The sequence below is a fragment of the Bison bison genome, unplaced genomic scaffold, assembly GCF_000754665.1.
Source record: "Bison bison bison isolate TAMUID 2011002044 unplaced genomic scaffold, Bison_UMD1.0 scf7180017864289, whole genome shotgun sequence".
NCBI lineage: Eukaryota > Metazoa > Chordata > Mammalia > Artiodactyla > Bovidae > Bison > Bison bison.
The window spans coordinates 22,310,751-22,333,507 of record NW_011494861.1 but is presented as its reverse complement, the minus strand read 5'-3'; the positions used below and the strand labels follow the sequence as shown (position 1 = coordinate 22,333,507).

Sequence of the window (22,757 nt, the reverse complement as noted above, 5' to 3'; positions counted from 1 at the left end):
CCTAGATAGCATATTCAAAAGCAGAGACATTCCTTTGCCAACAAAGGTTCGTCTAGTCAAGGCTATGGTTTTTCCTGTGGTCATGTATGGCTGTGAGAGCTGGACTGTGAAGAAGGCTGAGCGCCGAAGAATTGATGCTTTTGAACTGTGGTGTTGGAGAAGACTCTTGAGAGTCCCTTGGACTGCAAGGAGATCCAACCAGTCCATTCTGAAGGAGCTCAGCCCTGGGATTTCTTTGGAAGGAATGATGCTAAAGCTGAAACTCCAGTACTTTGGCCACCTCATGCGAAGAGTTGACTCATTGGAAAAGACTCTGATGCTGGGAGGGATTGAGGGCAGGAGGAGAAGGGGACGACAGAGGATGAGATGGCTGGATGGCATCACTGACTCGATGGACGTGAGTCTGAGTGAACTCCAGGAGTTAGTGATGGACAGGGAGGCCTGGCGTGCTGTGATTCATGGGGTCGCAAAGAGTCGGACACGACTGAGCAACTGATCTGATATGATCTGATTAGAATTACTAGGTCAAGGCAGTGGATATTTGTTACAAATATCAAAACTGTTAATACAAAATGCCAAGTTTATTTTCAGAGGGTTGGTTTGCCTTCTAGCCATTGTTCAGTAGCAATAGTTCTTTTTTTTTTTTTTTAAATACAAATAATTTAAAACTTTAATTCTCTCACAATTCATTTTGATGTCTGTCTTTTCTTTTTCATTTTTTGGCTTTTGTATGACATACATGCATACATGTACACACACACATATATATGTTTCATGTGTCCAGCATTACAATTCAACGTCTGTGTATACTACAGAATGATTGCTGCCACTAGTCTAGTTATCATCTTTCACAATACAGTGGACCTTCTTCATTCATTTCACCTACCCACCCCCAACTGCCTCTTCCCTCTGGTAGCCATTAGTGTGTTCTCTGTATTCATCAGTTTGTTTTTGTTTTATTTTGTTCTCTCTTTTTTTTTTTAGAATCCATATATGAGTGAAATCATATAATATTTGTCTTTCTCCACCAGAATTATTTCACATGGAGAAATATCTAAGAGGACTCTTGGCATGAGGACTCTTCTATCTAAGATAAAGATATCTTAGCATGATATCTTTAAAGTCTAGCCAGGTTATCATAAATGGCAACATTTTGTTTTTTATGGCTGAATAATGTTCTATTGTATGTATATGTGTATATACATACTACATCTTCTTTATCTGTTCATCCATCAATGGGCACTTAGGTTGTTGTCCTATTTTGGCTATTGTAAATGCTTCAGTGAACATAAAAAGGCATATATCTTTTTTAATTAGTATTTTCATGTTCTTCAGTTAAATACCAAGAAGAATAACTTGGTCATATGATAGTTCTATTTTCAATTTTATGAGGCATCTCCGTACTGTTTTCTGTAGTGGTTGCACCAGTTTATATTCCCACTGACAGTGTACAGGGCTTCACCTTTCTCTGTGTACTCTCCAACATTTGTTGTTTCTTGTCCTTTCCATTATAACCATTCTAATGGGCATGAGGTGATATGTCATTGCATTTCCCTAATAATTAGACATGTCGAGCATCTTTTCATGTGTCTCTTGGCCATCTGTTTATCTTCTTTGGAACAGAAGAAATGTCTATTGGGCCTTTGAATGAAGTTTCTGAAAACCAAGCGAGGCCCCAGGGCGAGCTTAGCACGTAGGCTATAAGTAAATAATAAAACCTGCCCGCTTCCTCGCCAAGAACTCCAGGCAAATTTGCACTGAGATGCCACATGAAATGAACACATTTTCTGCCTCCTTGCGCCTGCCACACCGTCCAGGTCACTCACCGCTGAGCTCTGGCTTTGACTCAAAGCAAGAGGGAAAAAAAGAATACACGGGACTGCATCAAACTAAAAAGTTTCTGCAAAGTGAAAGAAACCATCATCAAAATGAAAAAGTAGCCTACTCAATGGGAGAAGATATTTGCAAATCATGTATCTGATAAGAGGTTAATATTTAAAATATTAGTAAAGTACTCATGCTGCTGCTAAGTCGCTTCAGTCGTGTCCGACTCTGTGTGACCCCATAGACGGCAGCCCACCAGGCTCCCCCGTCCCTGGGATTCTCCAGGCAGGAACACTGGAGTGGGTTGCCATTTCCTTTTCCAATGCACGAAAGTGAGAAGTGAAAGTGAAGTCGCTCAGTCGTGTCCGACCCTCAGCACCCCCATGGACTGCAGCCTCCCAGGCTCCTCTATCCATGGGATTTTCCAGGCAAGAGTACTGGAGTGGGATGCCATTGCCTTCTCCGAAAGTACTTATACAACTCAACAAAAAACAAACATTCTGATTAAAAAGTGGAAAGAGAATATGAATAGACATTTTGTATTCCAAATAGAAATGTGGACAATAGACTTTTTTTTTAACTTTTAATTATATAACAGTATAGAAAAGCGTATACACTTGTATAGAAAAGTATATACACCCCAAGTATACAGTTTGAAGAATTTGTAAACTGATCACAACCATGGAAGCAATACCTGGAAGCATTCCAGAACATTCCCAGCAACCCCCAGAAATCCTCTTGTGTACCTTTACAGTCATTACTCCCCCCTCACTGTCTTACCTTCTAAGAGCAAAAATGTATTCTACAGATAATGTTCAGAGTCCAACTAGAACTTCAAAGTTACTTTTCCCATACAGGTGTGCTGCTATTTTTATTATGCAACTAATATTCAATAGGACGCTTCCCTGGTGGCTCAGATGGTAAGGAATCTGCCTGCAATGCAGGAGACCCGGGTTCCACCCGTGGGTTAGGAAGATCCCCTGGAGGAGGGCATGGCAACCCACTCCAGTATTCTTGCCTGGAGGATCCCATGGCCAGAGGAGCCTGGCAGGCTACATACAGTTCATGGGGTCACAAAGAATTGGACATGACTGAGTGATTAACACACACACAGTGTTCAGTACTTGTAAAAGGCTATTATAAAGTGTACTGAATGTGTTTTTTAAAATATATTTTTATTTATTGTGTTGGGTTTTAGTTTCATCACGCAGGATCTTTTGTTGGGGCACATGGACACTAGTCACGCTGTGCAGGCTCAGTAGCTCCAGGGTATACGGGATCCCAGTTCCCGGACCAGAGATTGAACCCACATTCCCAGCATTGCTGGACTACCATGGAAGTCCCCCTAAATGCATTTTTCAAAAGCGTGTATCATCCTAGCCAGGGAACAATTCTGATACACTAAATAAGTGAGATTATACTATTCATATTGTTTGATTGAAAATCAGAATGTCATCTTAAACTCTAATTGATAATTAGAAAAGGAATCCTGCAGTCCAGGAGGTAATAGCATAATGGTCTCCTTTGAAGGCTTCTAGAATTTGTGTGGACCAGAGCCTGTCAAACAGCTTCTCATCTGGGAGACTTGTTTTTAAACTGTTCCTTAAGTTTCATTTAGTAAGTAGTTCTGAGTGGGGTCCAGGGACCTGCATTTTTAATAATACCTCAGGTGACTGACTCAGGTAAATCTCAAACATTCAAGAAATATGGCTTATATCACTGATTCTCTTGTTTTAAGTATGCCAGTATCTGGATCTTTGTGGTGAATACTTTTTTTTTTACTAAGTACATTTTTTCTCAGTTTCTGTGGGTGGCATTCTTTTTTTTTTTTTCCTTTTGAGGTTTGTGAACAGATTAACTTAGGTAAAGATTCCTAGAATTTATGGGTTAACTGAGCACCCTCAGATGCCCTACCTCTTGCCCAATATCATGTCCAAGCGTTCCCGTGCCCTCTTGTTGAAGGCTCCCACCTTCAGGGCAATTCTTTCCCATCCTGGGCAGCACTTTAATGTGTGACAGTAAGATGATCTCTTCACTTCTGCTCTGCTTAATTGCCAGCATTTTTCCCAATCAATAACCAGAGTTAACACATGACCCAGAATACTCCACAGCCCTTCTCAAAATACTTTAAGGCTTCCCATTGCCTTAGAACAGGGACTTGCACTCTGTGGCCCATGAGATCTAAGAATGGTTTTACATTTATTTTTAAAAGGTGGTTTAAAAAAAAACACGACAAAGGCGGAATATTCAATATCTACTTCTTTACAGGACTAGTGTGCCAATCACTGCCTCTGTATAAACTCTAAGCACCTTGATGGCCCTTGCCTGTTTTGGTCAGCCTTGTCCGACTCCCAGCACGCGGTGGCTCCTTCAGCAACGAGTCTTCTCAAAAGCTAAACCATTGAGCCGTTTTGCCTGCAGGCTTTTGAGCTTGCTGTTTCCTTTGTCTGGAATTCTCTGGCTTTGGGCTTGTTCTGTGGTGGGCTGCTTCTAGGCCCTCAGGTCTCGATCAGGTATCATCCCTGTCTTTCTAGAGTGGCGCTCACCCACTGGATTTCAGCCCCATTGACTCCCTTCCTTCTAGAATGGTCGTCACCTTATTGAAGTGTGTGTGTGTGATTGCCATTTGCTGCTGCTTGTCTACCATGATGTGAGCCATGTCAGGCAGGGGCTGTGTCCGTATCATCACTGCTGTGTGCAGGCACACATCGGTCAGTATCTGCTTAGTGAGGGACCGGGCAGACTGAAGGTTGCAGCGAGGTGGTTATCAAACTTCCCATAGTAGGAATTAGGAAATGTGGCACCCTCATCTACCATTCCCTTGTCATGCGTCCTGCAAGAAGTTTGTAAAAGCCTAATACGTCAACATTTGTACCTCTAAAGTAGCCTATGAGCCAGCAGAAAAGAATATTTTGGCATCCCTTTTTTTTTTTAAAAGAAGACTTATAGTAATCATATACTTAGCTGAAATCATTTTAAGGTATATTGGGTTGTAGTTAAATATGCAGCTGATGGCTCATATTTAATAAAGTGTTTTGCATTAGATTAAGTAATGGGTACATTCCTTTTTCTTTCCATACAAAAAAAATTTTGGTATCACTCTGGAAAATACTGGCATTAGAAATAGTCTATATGTCCCATGAATCCAACTCAGAAATAAAGTGACCTGTTCATCACTATTTGAAAGTATTCTCTGGTGTTTAATGGTAAGTATACTTTAAAGTATGTGGTTTTTTTTTTTTTTTTTTTTTAACATGTATTGTACTTGAAGATCGGAGAAGGCAGTGGCACCCCACTCCAGTACTTTTGCCTGGAAAATCCCATGGACGGAGGAGCCTGGTAGACTGCAGTCCATGGGGTCTCTAAGAGTCGGACACGACTGAGCGACTGCACTTTTCACTCTTCACTTTCATGCATTGGAGAAGGAAATGGCAACCCACTCCAGTATTCTTGCCTTGAGAATCCCAGGGATGGGGGAGCCTGGTGGGCTGCTGTCTCTGGGGTCGCACAGAGTCAGACACGACTGAAGCAACTTAGCAGTAGCAGCAGCATACTTAAAGATGGGCTTCCCGTGTAGCTCAGCTGGTAAAGAATCCGCCTGCTATGCAGGAGACCCCAGTTCGATTCCTGGGTCAGGAAGTTCCCCTGGTGAGGGGATAGGCTATCCACTCCAGTATTCTTGGGCTTCCCTGGCGGCTCAAATGGTAAAGAATCCACCTGCAGTGTGGGAAACCTGGGTTCGATCCCTGGGTTGGGAAGATCCCCTGGTGCAGGGCATGGCAACCCACGGACAGAGGAGCCTGGTGGGCTACAGTGCATGGGGTCGAAAAGAGTCAGACACGACTGAGACTAAGCACAGCATATACTTAAAGATACAAGCATTGAACACAAGCTTTTGTGTGTATGCCCAGGATTGCCATTTACTGGCTGTGTGACCTTGAGAAAGTATCTTAATCTTTTTAGATCTTAGTCTTGTCAACTGTAAAATGAAGGTGATGCCAGCTTTATAGGGTCATTGTGGATAGATCACATAGTGATCTAATGTGTACATGTTTAACAGTGTTTTGGCCTGTGGTAGGTACCCAGGAAGTACTTTCTCTTTCCTCATATTTAAATTTAGTATCCAGGTTACCTCTTTTTAAGGGGATGTCCTTCTCTTTATTTCCTTTATTTTTGAGGCTGAAAATAGAAGGCAAAAAATACTGCCTTTTTGTTTAAAAAGTTAATCATGAATTATGTATATTTTACTAGTGTGCAGAATATTAACCACAGTTTTAAGGATGTTCATTTGTTTTCTGGTCTTCTGCTTATCTCGTTAGGACATGAAAGATCAGATGTCAGCTTCATCTGTGCAGGCGTTAGCTGAGAGGAAAAATAGACAGGTGAGTAAGCGTTGGAATATACAGTATCAGAAAATACACAGATACGTGGACTTGCAAATTCTGACATCCGTGTATCATGTCTTCAAGCAGACGACCTTGGTGCTGAGCCCGTAGAGATGGCAACAGCCTTCCCCCTCCCCCGCCACACCCTCTGGTTCTCGCCTCTGGGCTCCCATTGCACCCTCTGTGTGCCTCATAGCCCTTGCCACAAGCCATTTATTCTGCACCTGTGGAGCACATTCTGTGTGCCAGCCACTCTGTTAAGAGCTGTAATTGCTTGCTTTCTTGTCATTTTCTCTGCTGGACCTCAAGCTTCTTTGTGAATGGGGAGGGATTGTGTCATGGTTTTTCTCTTCTTGTTTTTTAGATTTCTAGCTGCCCATGTGTAGAACGCTCTAGACATTTAATGATTGAAACTATACATAAAGCATTTGAAGAAACTTAAATATGTGTTAAATCTTTCACTGTTTTATGTATCTTTTTTTTTCTTTTTTGATGTGAGGTCCAGTTTTTGTAAGTTATTACAAATAAATTATGAAACCTAATAAATTTCAGAAACCAAAGCCCAGATACTGACACATCAAAAATAAAAGCTACAAGAGACCCAGTCCTTGAATTTAGTAGGCTGATAATTGAAGAACAGCTCACCATTTTTAATTAACTAGGAACCAGTGGTTTATGATATACTCTTCACTTTATACCTGTAGGTATTTCTTGACCCACTTAATTTTGAAAACAAGTATTCTAAAAGCTTGAAAAGGGAAGAAGACTCTCTAAATATCTTCCAGCTTAACTTCCCTGTTTCCTTTCCCCACATGCCACTCTCCATCACTGTTGTTGTTTCCCCATCCACCTTCCTTGCTTGTAACAGTGCAGACAGGAAAAGACAGTAGCTAGCCATCCCATCTGGCACTGACTCTCAGAAAAGCTAGTGAGCTAACATAAATAAAATGTGCATTTATGCATAGCCTTTCTGACTGTGGCTGGGAATTTTGTTTTAGGCGATGAGTAAAATATCTTTGGGCTTACCAGATGGCTCAGTGGTAAAGAATTCACCTGCCAATGCAGGAGACTTGGGTTCGATCCCTGGGACAGGAAGATCCCCTGGAATAGAAAATGGTAATCCACTCCAGTATTCTTGCCTGGGAAATCCCATGGACAGAAGAGCCTGGTGGGCCAGTCCATGGGGTCGCAAGAGTTGGACACAGTCCAAGTATAGGTCCCAGTATCCACCATAGAGTCATTAGAGTCTTTGTATCAAAACGAGCAGGATCCTTTCAGTCAGCCCCATGACCAGATGGGGCAGAAGCATCCCCCAAAACCTTATGTCTGCTCTACACCCAAGACAGTCACCATCCAGACTCTTGACTAAGGCTCTGGGCTGTGGAAGTTCTCAGGCATCCTGGTCCTCTTCTCATATCTGCCTCAGAACTCAACATACATCCTGAACTTCCCTTAGCAACTAAACTACAACAAAATGTCTTCTAGTCACAGGCGTTCAAGGAATGGAAGGTGGGCAGAGTCCACCTCATAGCTGCTTCCAACACCAGGTGCTGGGCTGATCCTCACAAAGCCAAGGCCTCCTGCTTTGGCACCTATACTTGGGCTGGTCCCCAGTGCTCTGGGCCCTCTCCGTCTTCTTTCTCACTAACTAACTCCTGGAGGTCAGACCAGGGGAATCTCAACAGCTTCACGGGTGACTCTTAACAGCATGTCATATGCCTACCCAAGTGTAGACCATGGATAAGCTAGGAAAAAATAGCCATGACTGTGGCTGCAGGAGCTCTGATTCTCTATTCATAGCCTAGTGATACACTGTAGACTTTTTCTGACCTTGAAAAAATTGTCACTAGGTCCCAGTATCCACCATAGAGTCTTTGTATCAAAACGAGCAGGATCCTTTCAATCAGCCCCATGACCAGATGGGGCAGAAGCATCCCCCCAAAACCTTATGTCTGCTCTACACCCGAGACAGTCATCATCCAGACTCTTGACTAAGGCTCTGGGCTGTGGAAGTTCTCAGGCATCTTGGTCCTCTTCTCATATCTGCCTCAGAACTCAACATACATCCTGAACTTCTTTGAATGTAGACTCTGAAATGTGGCCATTTGGCCGAATTCATGTCTCAAAGTCAGGCAAGGCTAGTGTGGGTATTGAGGGGCTTTGCAGAGAACCAAGGAATCAGTTAGACTTTTAACAGTTCCAGAGCTAAAGGGTACCTGGTAAGAAGTTTTGGCAGCTTTACAAGACAGAAGAATCATAGTCACTAGCTTGGTCCAGTTCTTTGGTTAAAAAGGCTTGTGAGGATCCCAGGCAGGGTTAGCTCACTTTCCTGGCTGGCCTCTTCAATGAAGGAAGACATTCCCAAACTTAACCTTTTCTGACTACAGAATTCCTCAAATTCATACTAGAAAACACAACCCTGGCGTCTGGGGGCCCAGGTGGAGAACTGACATCAGGGCCAACCCTTGTTTGGGTTATCAGGGTCAGGCCCCCACTGTGGCCATGCTGCCTGCCGAAGCAACCCCTATTCCATCTGGAAACCTCTAGCCTTTTAGTTCAGCTGAAGGGCATTGGGATGTATCTGTGGGTCACACTGAGCAGACATTGGTGGTTCTTGTGCCTTCACTGTATGAGGGACTATGACTTAATTTCTTGTCACTTTAGGAAACTATCTCCTCCCTCCTCTGAACACCAAAAGTTTCCTTGGTCATACTTAAATAGAAAGGGCTCTGGATGTCTGGAATCAGTTAGACTAGGACCTTCAACGGGTCTCCAGTGAAACTCCAAGGGTGCTAGGAAGAGCTGGTCCTGTGAGAACACGTGCTTTATGGTCCACAAAGCAGTGCACAGAGGGGCTTTAAGACTGCTTTAAAGTTGACTCTCACTTGCATTTTTAATGGGACAGAGCTCATTTGTGAGTCCATAGAAAGTGCCCTTCATGGCATTCTTTGATTTGTACTCCGCAGGCACCAACCTGCACCAATCCATAAAAAGCTGACCCCTGGAAAGACAGCTTATGAGCAGTGGGAGAACTCTTCATATCATGGTGATGAGGCCCTTGTTCAGTGAGAGTAACGGTTTGTCCCTCCTGCTCTGCTGCCCCCGGCCCCGCTCTCGCAGGCCCTGCTAGGAGACAGTGGTGGACAGAACTGGAGCAGTGGAACAACGGATAAATACGGGCGCCTCGACAGGGAGCTTCAGTTGGCCAACTCCCATTTCATCGAAGAGCAGCAGGCACAGCAGCAGGTACCTGAGTGGAGGACAGGGAGGTGGGAGGCCAAGCACCACCCTCCCCACTCCTCTGCCAGCCAGGGCTCTGTTGCTGATGACAGGCAGGATGGGCCAGAGCTAGCCTCACAGCTGCCGGAGTCTACCTGTGTGACGGTTGCTTTCATAAAGGGTGTTGCAGACACCCTTCAGAGCATGACAGTTTCAAGAGAACCAAGCTTGATTAGACCTCTTAGGACAAGCAGACCAGACCCCCGCAACTGACAGAGGAGGCCATTGACTTAAAAACACAGCAGCCTCTTCCCCAGCCTCTGCTTCTGTACTCAGCTTTTTGTTCATTTCAACAAAGGCACTTTGAGAAAAATTGAGTCCTTGTTTTTTCATCGAAAATTGTTGTTGGTTCCATTAGATGTAAAAATCGTTGCTTTGGTGGAGGTTAAGGGGTGGAAGGAAAGGTTGATTATATTTGTGTGGTTGCTTTTGATTTGTATTAATTAAAGGAAGCTAATAGTAAAGTGTCTGGGGATTTGAGCATTATCACCCCATCAAAACGATTGGTTCTTAAATACTGTGTTTTATATATACATACTGATCTTTTTCCATTAGCACATCAGCTTAACCATTTGTCTACTTAAATTGCTATTAACCAAGCAAACTTTTTTTTTTTTCAATGAAAAGTGAGGCTACTGCAGCACAATTAAAAGTAAGTTGTGCTCAGGAGTTGCCTGCAAGGTAGCTTACTGCCGCAGAGCCTCCTCTCACGTGTCCTTGAGGAGGGAGCAAAGGACTCCGTGTGTGTAGTTTTCCCATGTCCAGAGACCTGCTAGACTTTCTCTTACAGTTAAGTTGTGGCCGGCTGTTGCCAATTGAGACCCTGACCCCGGCAGCGGGCTTCCTCTTCCTAAGCATCCCCACGTGTCCGTGGTCACTGCACAGGTGCTTTTGGCCATTGTCTGTCCCTTGCTGGACTTCAGCCAACCAGGGTAAATCTCTCTGGGTGGTTTCAAGCCCCGCTGACTGTTTCACAAGTTGGATCAGCAGGGGATATCAGTAGCTTGACAGCCCAGCCTTTTGAGCAGCGTGTTCTCTGAGGCGGACGGTCTGGTCCTTTGATTTCTGGGCTTTGCTTCTGAATGTGAATTGTCCCGAGTTGGCAAAGAAGCTAGCAGCTGCTCGAGTGCTGGGCTTGGAACCAGGTAAGATGGATTTTAATTGCTTATTTCCCATTTCTCTGGCACCAGCTGATCGTGGAACAGCAGGATGAGCAGTTGGAGCTGGTCTCTGGCAGCATCGGAGTGCTGAAGAACATGTCCCAGCGCATCGGAGGGGAGCTGGAGGAGCAGGCCGTGTGAGTACCGGGATGCCCCTCTCGCCTCAGAGAGGTGAAGGGAAGAGCCATCTTAGGAGACCCCTGAAGAGCCTGCCGGTTACATGGCCAGTAAAGCCAAAAGCTGTTTTGTTTCTAGCTGCATCTTTACTCTGTTTTACAGACTAGCCTCTCCAAAAAAGGCAAATCCATCAGATACAATTTTCAAGAAGGTTTAGGCAAAGTTATTAGTATTTTTAAACACTTGCAAAAGAGGTACCAATTCCTCTGAACAGCTGACTTCAAGTGTTGTAGTGAATAGGAATGTGAAACTGTTAGGGCTGTGTAAGCTCCATGGAGATTTTTTGTCCCAAAGAGGATAAGACTTAACTTCATCATTGCATGCCTTTCCTGCTATATTAAATGGAACTTTTTGCTCTGTATCTTAAATTTTTATTTTGTTGGAGGGGGGGAAATATAAGTTTAATTCCAACTAATAAAAAAATCTCCTACAATGGAAAAGTCTTCTCCTAGAAAAAAAGCACAAGAAAACATACCTGGATTCGTTTTTCCTTAAGAAAAATCTCCGTTTGCACTCCTGAAGTATGACACCAAAAACAGAATTCTTAAAATATGCTACCTTTGCCATTTCACAAAATATTTTTTCTTGGGGAAAAAAAAAAATCTAGTAGGGTATTTCAGAAACTCTCCTACCTTGATTTTGTGTTCAACCTTATGGATTCATTTCTTACAAATTCAAACTGGGCATCTTGTTCTCCTGGGAGGCCCCAGGGTATCCACAAAGCAGCCAAGAGAACAGGCAGGGTCTCTGCCATCAAGGGTTCACTGCTTACTGGGTGGAATGGATATTATAGAAATGGTGCAAGTTGTGAAGGGTAACAGAAATGGAGAGCTGCCAGTGGGGGGAGTGTGTGGTGCCTTGAGGGCCCTAACAGCCTGAACTGGAGAGCTGACTCAGTCTAAACTCCCTGAGAAGAGAAGAGAGGTTTAACTGGGACTGAAGAATGAGTAGAAGGTACCAGATGGGGTGGGAGGAAAGGGTGAGGGGAGGCTCTCCTGGAAGGAAGAGTCCTTATAATGACTTAGAGGTGATATGTGCACACAGCAGAGAGGTTTAGTGTGTCTAGAGCACCGGGGTTGAGAGGGAGGTTACAGGAGTCAAGTCAGGGAGGCAGAGAACAGATCAGGGAAGGCCCCAGAAGCCACAGTAAGGAGTTAGGACTTGTCATTCAAAGGGCGATGGGAAACACAACCCCAGGGAAGGTTGTGTTAGTAATGCCACGGTCAGGTTTATGTTTGGGGGAGATCCGTCTATCTTTGGTTTTGATGGTGAACCACAGTGGAAAAGACTGGAAGCAGGGAGGCCACGTAGGAAGGTGGCAGAACAGGAGCTTAGGTATGCAGCTTAATTGGTCTGAAATGCATTCTTACCCTAAAATTCACTATGCGGATGGGAAAGAACTAATTATTTGAGCAGTTACATTGGTTGGGTAGATGACAGACCCTGGCAGACTTCCAAATAAAGACGGTGAACTGAACACAACCTCTTTATCTCCGTTCCTACTCTGAAGTCCACGAGAACAGTAACAGAGGTTTTTATTTGTATTTAATGGCATAAAATCTATGGGGACATAGAGCTTGGAATAAGAAACAGTGATCTTAACATTTTAGCTCCTGGAAAGCAGAAAGATAAATGGTGAACCTGAGAAAACAGGGTCCTTGGTGAGCAGAGGGGAGAGCCCAGAGCGGTGTGATTCAGGCCCCAGACCCCCAGCTGAGAAGAGCATGTCCTCACTCGTGACAGTGGGAGCCCTGGATGTCGACCTTATCCAACCAGGACACAGTTCTGTTGGAAGGAAGGAAGCGGGAAGAGAAGTGGGAAGGATGCAGAGGTGGGGAATGGAATGGGAGGGTGCTAAGCCCTAGGTTTTCACCGTGCAGAGTCAGCGGGATCCGGACACTGAGCTGCCAGCGTGTAGCTTCAGAAACTGGAGAATGCACCCAGAGAGTAGTGGAGGGGCTGAAAGCGGTGGCCCTCGGGGATGGGGGACAACTGTGGTTTTTTATAAAAGGACTGATTGGCTCTACAAACTATGTATGTGTGTAATTCTAATAAAAATAGGTAAATTAAAAGGAAAAAGTGGGTCTTACACTTAGACCCATGCTGTCTAGTACAATAGCCACCAGCCCCCACATGGCCATTGAGTACATGAAATGTGGCCAGTCTAAACTAAGAAGGGCCCTGGGTATAAATGCTCATCAGTTCTGAAGGCCTTAGTGTGAAAAAATATAAAATTGCATATTGAAATGATAGGTTTTTTTAGGTATATTGGGCTAAATAAAACAGGTTATTAAAATTAATTTCAGCTCCCTTTTTTAAAATGCGGCTACTGAAAAATATGAAGTGGCGTAGGAGACTCACATTGCATTTCTTTTGGACAGCACAGAGGTAGGCTAGAAACTTGTTTTTTTTTAAATTTTGTTGTCCTTTAGTCACTAAGTCATATCTCACTCTCTTTTGACCCCAAGAGCTGTAGCCCACTAGGCTCCTCTGTCCATGGCATTTCCCAGCCAAGAATCCTGGAGTGGATTGCCATTCCTTCTCCAGGGGGATCTTCCTGGATCAGGGATTGAACCTGTGTCTCCTACATTGGTAGACAGGTTCTTCACCACTGAGCCACCTAAGAAATTTGGTTAGTGCATGGTTAATGTGTGTCCTTGGACTGGAGGTTGGATGACTTACCCGTTTTTGTCTTGAGTAAGAAAGATCTTACACAGCACACACAGGTAGCTCTTGTTTATCAGCATTTGCCCTGTGTGGATAGGTCTGCCAGCTGCAGGGCCAAGATGCTACCAGAATCTAAAATGAGCTAAAAAATGTTTTAATTTGAAAATTCAGGTAAGGGACAAAGGCTTGTTTGTGTAGTTGCCAACATGGGGGATATTTAATGACTGACTTAATGAGGAGTTGGTTGCCTGAATCCGGCAGGGCTCTCGGGTGCCTCTTGTGGGCCCAGACCCAAACCACTCGCTGCCCTTGGTGCTGCCAGAGGAATGAATAAAGCCTTGTTAAAAAGCCCTCTGGTTACTAATTAGTATGTCATATTCTAGCCTCAGGATAATCATATATTAATCCAAAGTTGAATAGTCTGGAATGCTTAGTAATTTATGAAATAAACACTGTTGGTATGAGTATTGTGTTTTCTTTCCTAGCCACACCTTGGGCAGCAAGCAGTGTGAGCCTCAGGGAGCTGGTTCTCTGTGCGTGTAGACGAGGTGCACGGAGCTCAGTCCTGAGGCTGCCCAGCTTTATGGTAAAGCATGGAGTGGCTTAAAGCAGATGATGATTTGATCAAAGTCCATTTCTTAACTCACGCTACTATAAAGTGCTTTGTGTGGGGCTTCCCTGGTGGCTCAGACAGTATAGAATCTGCCTGCAGTGCAGGAGACCTGGGTTTGATCCCTGAGTTGGGAAGATCTCCTGGAGAAGGGAATGGCAACCCACTCCAGTATTCTTGCCTGGAGAATTCCATGGACAGAGAAGCCTGGGGGCCTACAATCCATGGGGTCCCAAAGAGTCAGACATGACTGAGCAGCAAACACTTTAACTTTCATGGGAACCCTGTTGATAGGATCGCCTGCTTTTACAGATAAGGGTCCCTTGTCCAAAGTAGCAAGTGGCAAAGCCTGGTTGTCTGATTCACACAGCCTTCTTTCTGCTACACTGCACTGCAGCTGAGTTTGTATTATTGTATGTTCAGGTCCCCATTGGCCTTGGCTGCAGTTCTGCAATCTAGAAAGCTCTAAAAAAATTTGCAGCAAGCTTTTGTTACAGAGGAACCTGACCTGAACTGACTGCAGCCATGACTCCTCATAGTTTTCTTTGCAGAAATAGTAACTCAGGTGTTTGATGACAGCCCCAGACTCTGCTGGGGGTGTTGGCTAATACACAGTGTATGTAACTTACTACTTTTTCAGATTTCCAAAATTCCGAACTCAAAAACAGATCTTGTCCCTTGGATAAAAAGATTGGGGGGTCTGAATCCCAATGTTGTCTGTTTGGTGATTGTTAAGACTGAGGCCCAGATCCCAGTAATTTAACTCCATGGCCACTGTATCTGGAGCTGTGCTGAGCAACCTCCTCCTGTGTCTGCTTGTCTTTCTAGCATGCTGGACGATTTCTCTCACGAGTTGGAGAGCACTCAGTCTCGACTGGACAATGTGATGAAGAAACTTGCAAAAGTATCGCACATGACCAGTGGTATGTATGTGCTTAAAGCTCCAGAATTCTTAATTCTAGAGACACAGTCTAGGGGGTGTCTCATGGGTGCACTTGTTCAGATCCTCTGGCACATTTTTGTTAGACGTTGGGGTCAGGAGATGGAAGACTAGCACACACAGGCCTGGTCTTCGGCTTGTGGCCTTCACCTGGGAAGAGCCTTCGTGGTCCCCACCATGCGAGGCTGGTGCTGACGTTTCTTCTGGTGGAGTAACTTTCTTTGCACTTACAAAATCGTTCATTTTCCTTTTTTCCTATTTCCTTACCAAAAGAGGGAATTGGTTTCCCAATTCCCAACTAGTAAGAGCTAGTTACTGTTTCTCCTGGACTGACTTTTCACTGAAAGAAACACCTCTACATTTCAGAAGATGGCCTTGCAGATCTCATTTAAACTGTTTTTATTTGAATCTGTAGTGAACTATTCCAGCAAATTTATACCAGGCAAGGGATGAAGAAGTAACTTTTTTCAAATTGGTTACTGTGTAGGAAGATGAGTGCCAGTGACTGTTTTTTGTTACTACAACCTGTCTTCTCTAAGAGAAATAACATCTTTTTAAATCAGAGAAAATAGAGTATCTTTTTTCCGTCTATTTGGTGGGAGACTCTGGGTGAAGGGAGGGACTGAGACATCCTTCAAGGGCACCTAAGTGTTCTTGAACCAGAGCACCCCCTCCCCCATCAGAACGTCCCCTGTGTCTTGACAGCTTTCTTCAGTTGATTTCCTATTATTACATCTGTATGACATAGTCTGTATTACATCTGTATGACATACATCTGTATGACATAGTCCACTCTTGCCTTTTGAGGCAAAATTTAAATACAAGTGTGTATTTGCTTCTCAACTGTTTAACTCATAGTCAAGTTACATAAGACTTCTCTTGGGCTCTGTTTCTTTTATATATAAAAAAATTGAATGACGCCTACCTCTCAAGGTCATTGTGAGAAATAAATGAAATAGTAATTAGTGTACAAATGTTTAACAGTGTCTCTCATGTATTAGTACATAGTAAGTGTTTGTTTGGAAAAAAAAAAGTGGGGGGTAAGACAGGCAGAAGATGGCCATGGGGGGCCAAGGACCTGTTACATCTAAGACAAAGGGAAGCTCCTAGCCAGACTGGTTTCCTTCCTTCTCTCTAGGGCACATATGCTTCGTGCTTCTAGTAGGCTCTTCATTGCCAGCGGCAGGCCCCAGCTCACTTCGTCTTCCACACGTCTAGAGGAGTTTTGTGAAGTCCTCCTCCCGCTTATCTCTGTTCTCTCTTCTTTCACCCCTTCCCTCCTCTTTTTTTCTCCTTTAAAAAAAAAAAAGCTTTTTACTGAAGTATTGTATAACCAGTTTCAACCAGATCTTTCACTAGTGTCTGTATTAGTGGCAAAGTCAAGTAGCTACTTGAGCACCGGTTTTGTTGGAGAGAACAGTGTAACAAAGATGCACTGTGTCCTTGTCTCCAGCGTTCTGGGAATGAGTAATTTAGAAAAGTACTTGCATTGTGATAAGCCGCTCCGTGTGTATAAATAGCACTGACGTCTGCTCACGCTGTCTTCTACTTAAGTCTGCTCACGCTGTCTTCTACTTTTTCTCCCCCCAAAAAAGTTTGGGGAGCAAGTAAGAACTTGAGGTATGTCCTGTCATACCTCAAGAAGGAGAGCCAGGAAACAGAGCATTTATGCTGAAAGGCCCCTGGGTTTGGACAGCTTGCCTGCGGTGTTCATTGTAGTATCTGCTCCCCAAAGAGAGCGATTTCGGGGCCTCCTGCTTGGCTGTGCTGGCTTCGATTTGATGACAGGGCAGTTTGGTGTTTGTCTCTGTTCTTCGTAACTTTTGGGAAAGTTCACTGCTTTTCGATCAAGCCTACATACAAAGAAAGAGTAGCGGGACACGCTGGAGTGTGTGATTAGGCAGTTAGTGAACGCCCACATTTCACAGGCCTGCAGAGGCGAGACCCCTGCCCTCCCCGTGCCTGGCTGCTTTCCTGGGCAGAAATCTGCCAGGGTGCCATACTTACTATTTTGAATGACCCAAGAGAGACACTGGTCTTGTCATTCTACCCAAAAGAAGTATGTTCTTTTGAGTGGATACCCAGGTTTTCTTCCCCTCACTTTCCAAAGTTCTGTTGTTCATCTTTTCTCTTTAGGGGAGGAGACTGTTGAGAGCAGGAAAATCCTGCAGAGTCACCTCTGGGGTTCTGCACCGCCCCCCACCCCCCGCCCCCGCACCTGACTTTCTGAGACAGGTCCAAGCTTGCAAAAAGGCTGGTTAGGACCATTCACTTGGGGTCACAAAAACCCTCGTGGTTAGGACCCACCCCTTCTGGGAGAAGTCCGCTAGGATAACAGCTCCCTGGGTCACCCCGTTCATGCTTCCTAGGAGCAGCTTACACTTCAAAGGGAAGTGGATTTAAAAGCACATTCCTGGATTGTGCTGGCTTGTGTGCTCTTTGATGAAAGCCCCTGTTTAGTGCAGTTTCAGAAGAGAAAGTGATTGGAGGTGGGAGGAGGGCTGGGTAGAGGCTGATGGGAAGCTGGTTCACTGTTGGAAGTTCAGGTCTAAGATGGCAGGATGCCTTGGGCAAGGCAGCAAGGAGGTATTTACCTTGACTGTATCATCTTAGAAGAATATAGATTAATCACTTTAATGAGAGGATTTTTAAATTATTGTAAACATTTTTAAGTAGATGAAAGAAGGCTAGATACTTGAGTTTTCTGGACCATTGAAGTGATAGTTAAACAGGTGAATACTGTTATCTGGAGTAGGCAGACTCACCCTCCCCACGCCCTTTGGACTAGTCCTGTCTCAGAAAGGAACAGGTGGACTTGAGGTCTTGATTCTAATCCCACTTGCTAAGTGAGTTTCTAGCATGTGTGATGGGGAGCGCAGTGAGCCACTGGAAAGGTACTTGCTTTACTTACTGTTGGTCGGTGGCAGTTCTGCTGACCGGTTCTAAGACTTTGCTGTCTGCGACATTTACTTTAGTTACATGTTTTATGGACCCAGCATTGCTTTGTGTAAAGTTTCGTGGTCTGTTTTCCTAGATTCAGACCTTTTTACAATGTGATTCTCAATAGTAGTGTTGTGCTAAAATCTTTCAAATAAACTTTTGATGAATTGGTAGGGGTACCTTTTTACTTCTACTTAAACAGAACTCTTATCTTACTTCTAGCAGCTGAGCTCCAGTGTCACAGGCTTTAATCTCAGCTTGACCTTTTGTGCAGAATGGCAGGGGTTCTCTGTGGGGAGCCAGCTTGCTCTTCCTACATCTGCCCAAGCAAAGGGCGCATCCTGAGGACGACAGCATCCTGTGCCAAGTGTGGGCCCACAGAGTGTGCGGATACTCGTGTTGCGTGGTCCTCCGGCAGCCCTGTGAGTTAGGGGCGCTCAGCAAGGACTGTGGGGGCCCTGCTCTCATCCGTCCCTCGGGGCCACCGTGCTCTGGGGTCACTTAGATGGGCTCTGGCCACTTTGTTTCCTGCGCCTGTTGTAAATTGTGAGTAGGGCAGAAAGCTTCAGAAAAGAATTCCACTTTGACTTAGAGATGTTCATGTCAGTTACTTTAATACTGGTTAAAGCGATCTTTCTTGCCCAGGATGGTATGAAGCCCGTCACACACCCATGATCAGTACAGCTTGCTTTTTCAGCTTTTTTGTTTCCTGAAGTGACCACCAGCAGCTTTCATCTCCTTTCTGTCCTCCCGTCGTGCTCCTTGAGAAAAGACCATGATTATTGTTTAAACGATGTGACTTTGGTGGGACATTAAAGCAGATGAGCTTTGACCTGTAACACCAATGCCAACACCTTTTCCAGGGATGTGATAACCGCCAGCGGAAAGCTGCAGCCTGTAGATCTTAAGAGAGCTGGGACACAAAGCCAGTACTTCTTACGAGGCTGGCTTTCGGGGTACGGGCAGGCCAGGAACAGCAGCGGTCTAGTGCCAGGTGCCCAGGCAAATTGGGGCCTCTCTTTGCCATCATTTGCCCATCCTGTGCCCTTTGCATGCCCAGGTGTTGCCTTAACTGTCCTGTAACTGTGTCCTGGGGAAGGTCAGGTCCTAGGAGTGCTGACCCTCATGTCCTGCCTTCCAGATCGGCGCCAGTGGTGTGCCATCGCAGTCCTCTTCGTGGTCCTGCTCATCGTGCTGATCCTCTTCTTAGTGCTGTGACGGCGGGGCCCCGGCTCGCTTCCTGCTGCACACACACCCCGGGGGACAGGGAGAAGCAGCGCGCGGCGGCTCGCTCCTCGCAACCCTCTCCTGGAAGCACAGCCTGAGCTGACTTTTCTTTCCGTGACCCCGCTGTGGAGACAGCGCCTCCAGCCCAGTGTGGGGAGGGCCGATGGGCAGAGGAAGTCGAGGACTGCACACTCCCGGCTCCCCGGCTCCCATTCTGAGGACAGCTGGCTCTGCTTTGCCTCCCCCGGAATTCACTCCCCCCGGAACTTGCTCCCCCTGGAGGGCCTTCGAGGAATCCAGAAAACTTCGCGGACTCGGCTCATGTTGGCTGACGCTTATTCCATCCATCTTTGGCAGCTCTTTTCTCGCGTTCAGACTCTTCGCCCCTCAGACGGCTCGCGCTGGCCACTGCAGAAACACCTATGGGGGGGTGTGGGTGCCTGGATAGGTCTCGCACCCTGTCGAGGCAGTGCTGTCTCACCCCTGAGAGCTGGTGGTTAGTGGGGACAGAGCTCAGAAGCACTTTGTGGCAGAAGATGCAGTGGTTGGTCTGCAGGGGTAAGTGCTGGGGTGAAAGTGCTTCTCTAGGCGCTGTTTTGTGGTAGGAATAACCAGTGGAAAAGCGCGAAAAGCGCTGGGCTTTGCGGCTGCTGGCGACTTGTGGCTTGAACTAAAGGGAGGACGGAGCAGCAGGGCACAGCTGCGGAGGGCGGGTGAGGTCGCCGGGGTCAGGCCCTTGCTGGATTCATGCCACTGTCATACAGCCACCTCCCCAGAGGGGCAACTTGCATTCCTAGGGGACCCTGAAATGAGCGGCTCAGTGGCTCACGTGAGCGGCCTGAGGTCCCAGGGTGGCGTCTGCGGCAGTTCTTTTATTCCAGCAGCACTCCGCCTTGAGGGCTGGGAGTGGTCAGTACATTAATGACACTTACCAGAAACCATAATGTCAAAAAAGGCTAGTTCTGGACCAGATTTTTCTTACCCTGTAATTGCAAGGATGGGTAGGTGAACATGGTTCCTTTTTCCCTGAGACGATGTGGTTTATCATCCATTCAAATAACTGAGCCCTTCCGGATTTAAATGACAGATGCTTTCATTGGGTTTTAGTTGCTGACCCTGCTGAGACACTATATACTCCAAGCTTCTGGTGACTTTTAAAATGCCTCCAGTGTACATGTGTATATATTTTTATAACTTCCCTGATGAAAACCTAGGATTGAAGTAGCAGCTGAGCCCAGAGCCAGCGTGTGGCCGTGGCAGCTGCCGGTCCCTCCCCACCATCTCTCTCTGCACTTGTGAAGCAGCATCTGGGCAGAATTCTGGCTTCGACTCCCGTCTCCTCATCTTTCAGGGTCCATTCCTCAGCACACTAACTTTTTTTTCCCCCTTGTTTTGTTTGTATCTTGTTTTTTTGTTTGTGTCGAGCTTCTGTTTTCCCTTTTTGGTGTGTGTGATTTGCAATGATGTACTTGCCCAGCTAACTCTTGAATTGCACTTTGGAATAAATTCTCATAACAATTTTTTTAAAGAAGGGTATTTTCTCATGTTTAGGATCATGGTAGGTCAGGAAATCTGCCTGTGGATGAAAAGCTGAAAGCAGGTTTATAGAATTAAAAGGGTGGTTGACATCCACGTTTACACTCCACTCTACTTGATATGTAAGTTATTTCTTTTCAAATTAGGGAAAAAAGTGATTTTTACAAATGGCTTCAGATATAGGGTACTAGATTACTTTTCCAAGTTTTGAGCTTGTTAAAATAGTCTCCTACAAGCCAAAGACACAGCTGGTCCTTAAAATGTCTTTGTTAAACATCCATGTGGACCTTGTCTCAGTACTGTGATCCCCACCTTCCGTGTTACACAAAGCAACCCCTTCTTGATGAATTACACGATTGCCCTGTTTAAATGCCATACTGTTCTCCGGGTGTTACCAGATTGACCATGTCCTTCAAAACTGACATCGTGTCTGCAGGGCCTGTTGGGAACACGCTGGTCATTAGTAAGATTCTCCCCAGGCTTCAGGGACCAAGTTTTGTGATACCGAGGCTTAACTACTAACTGTTTGGGGATATTAAGAGTTGGCAAACTTGCTCATTTAAGGTGTTTGCTAGACTGTGGCTGTTGCAGACCAGACTGAAGAGGAAAATATTTAGAAAGTTTACTTAAAATCCGGGCAGTGCAGCATTCTCCCTGTCTTTCTGACCTTGGAGGAGCTGTTCTCTGATAGGCCACCTCTTAATGTGTTTGTCGGACACACAGCCCCAGGTGACCTGATCCTGGGTCTGACCCTGGCTGTTATATATCAGGACTGGGCAGTCACTGCAGACCAATGTTCATTTGAAGGCTCCCCAGTGAAATTCCAGACTGTGGCAGACAGAGCATGCCAGGGGCTTAGATTCATTTCTAAGGATAAATGTTTCCTCATCAGTGACCTAATGCTGTGAGTTCCTTGCAGTGGTCCGCTGACCCTGAGTGGCAGAATGGGGGTGGAGCAGATGCCCACAATACCTCCATGAGGCTCAAAGGCACTTCCAGTAGCCATGGGGCCTTTCCCCTCCTCAGCATGTACTTCATCCGTACTCATCATTGCTAAAAAAGCTGGCAGGATATGATGGATAACAGAAAGAGCTCAATTTCTGTTTATTGGAAGAACATTTTACTGATCAATTGGTTGGGCAGGGTGGGTAGAATGGGGGAGTGATCAACTGAAAGAATTTGCCAGAGCAGGAATCCAGCTGGGAAACCAAAACACCTTTAGTTCCTTGTCCTGGTTTTTGATCTTGTCTTTGTGTGAACTGTGAAAAATCACAAACGCGCTCTGTATGCTGCTACTGCGTGGCAATTGGATGTCACAGCATGTGTGTTACATGAGGCTCTTCACGCCAGAGCTGGGGGAGAAGCTTGGTAACTTGCCCATTATTCTCTGCTTTTAGCCAGAGTTAGACAGACTGATGGGTCTGGTAGCCAACGACTTGGCAACTTCCACTCCTTCTCACCTCGTGAGATTAAGGGCTGCGAAGAGAAACGCAGCCTTAACTCCAGCAGAAATCTGTCTCTCTGAAGCGTTTTACCTTCTGTAAGTGAAAGTGGCGGAGCCAAGATTTTTCTTTTGGTTATTTCCCTGGCTGTCAAGTGAGACCATTACCACCTTTCTCGAGAATTCATAGCATCCGAAGATCTAAAACCAACTGATAAATACGAGTTGCTTTTCCACGCTGGAATTTGAACCATTTGGTGTTACCTTGTACACAGGACAAATTTGTAAACAAAATTCGGACTGTCTAGAAAGCTAAAGTTCTAAAATATGGAACACAGTACTGCCAGTGCTCCCTCTTTGTCTTCCTCTCACTGGCATTTCTCCCCCTTCCAGGTTTTTTTAAGGAAAAAAAAAAATTTTTTTTAAGACTGTTCTTTGTCTATCAAGTGCAGAGAGAGGGTGAAGCCACAAGGCCCGTAGTCAGGCAGCCCCGTGCCTGAGCATAGTGCGTGAGTATGGGGCCCAGGGTAGGACCCTGCAGCCTCCCCCTCCCAGCCTTTACGTCTCTGGG

The 22,757-nt window shown here is 45.4% G+C and overlaps 1 protein-coding gene across 1 annotated transcript in view; it reads left to right on the top strand.

The window, feature by feature from the left end:
- Positions 1 to 22,751, top strand: part of STX6 (syntaxin 6) — a 48,782-nt gene extending 26,031 nt beyond the window's left edge. The window contains exons 4-8 of the mRNA XM_010850175.1: positions 6,144 to 6,206; positions 9,330 to 9,455; positions 10,679 to 10,785; positions 14,931 to 15,025; positions 19,124 to 22,751. Coding sequence (XP_010848477.1) covers positions 6,144 to 6,206; positions 9,330 to 9,455; positions 10,679 to 10,785; positions 14,931 to 15,025; positions 19,124 to 19,200 — 468 coding nt within the window. The 3' untranslated portion in view covers positions 19,201 to 22,751. The remainder of the gene's footprint in view (positions 1 to 6,143; positions 6,207 to 9,329; positions 9,456 to 10,678; positions 10,786 to 14,930; positions 15,026 to 19,123) is intronic.
- Positions 22,752 to 22,757: the final 6 nt, after the last annotated feature.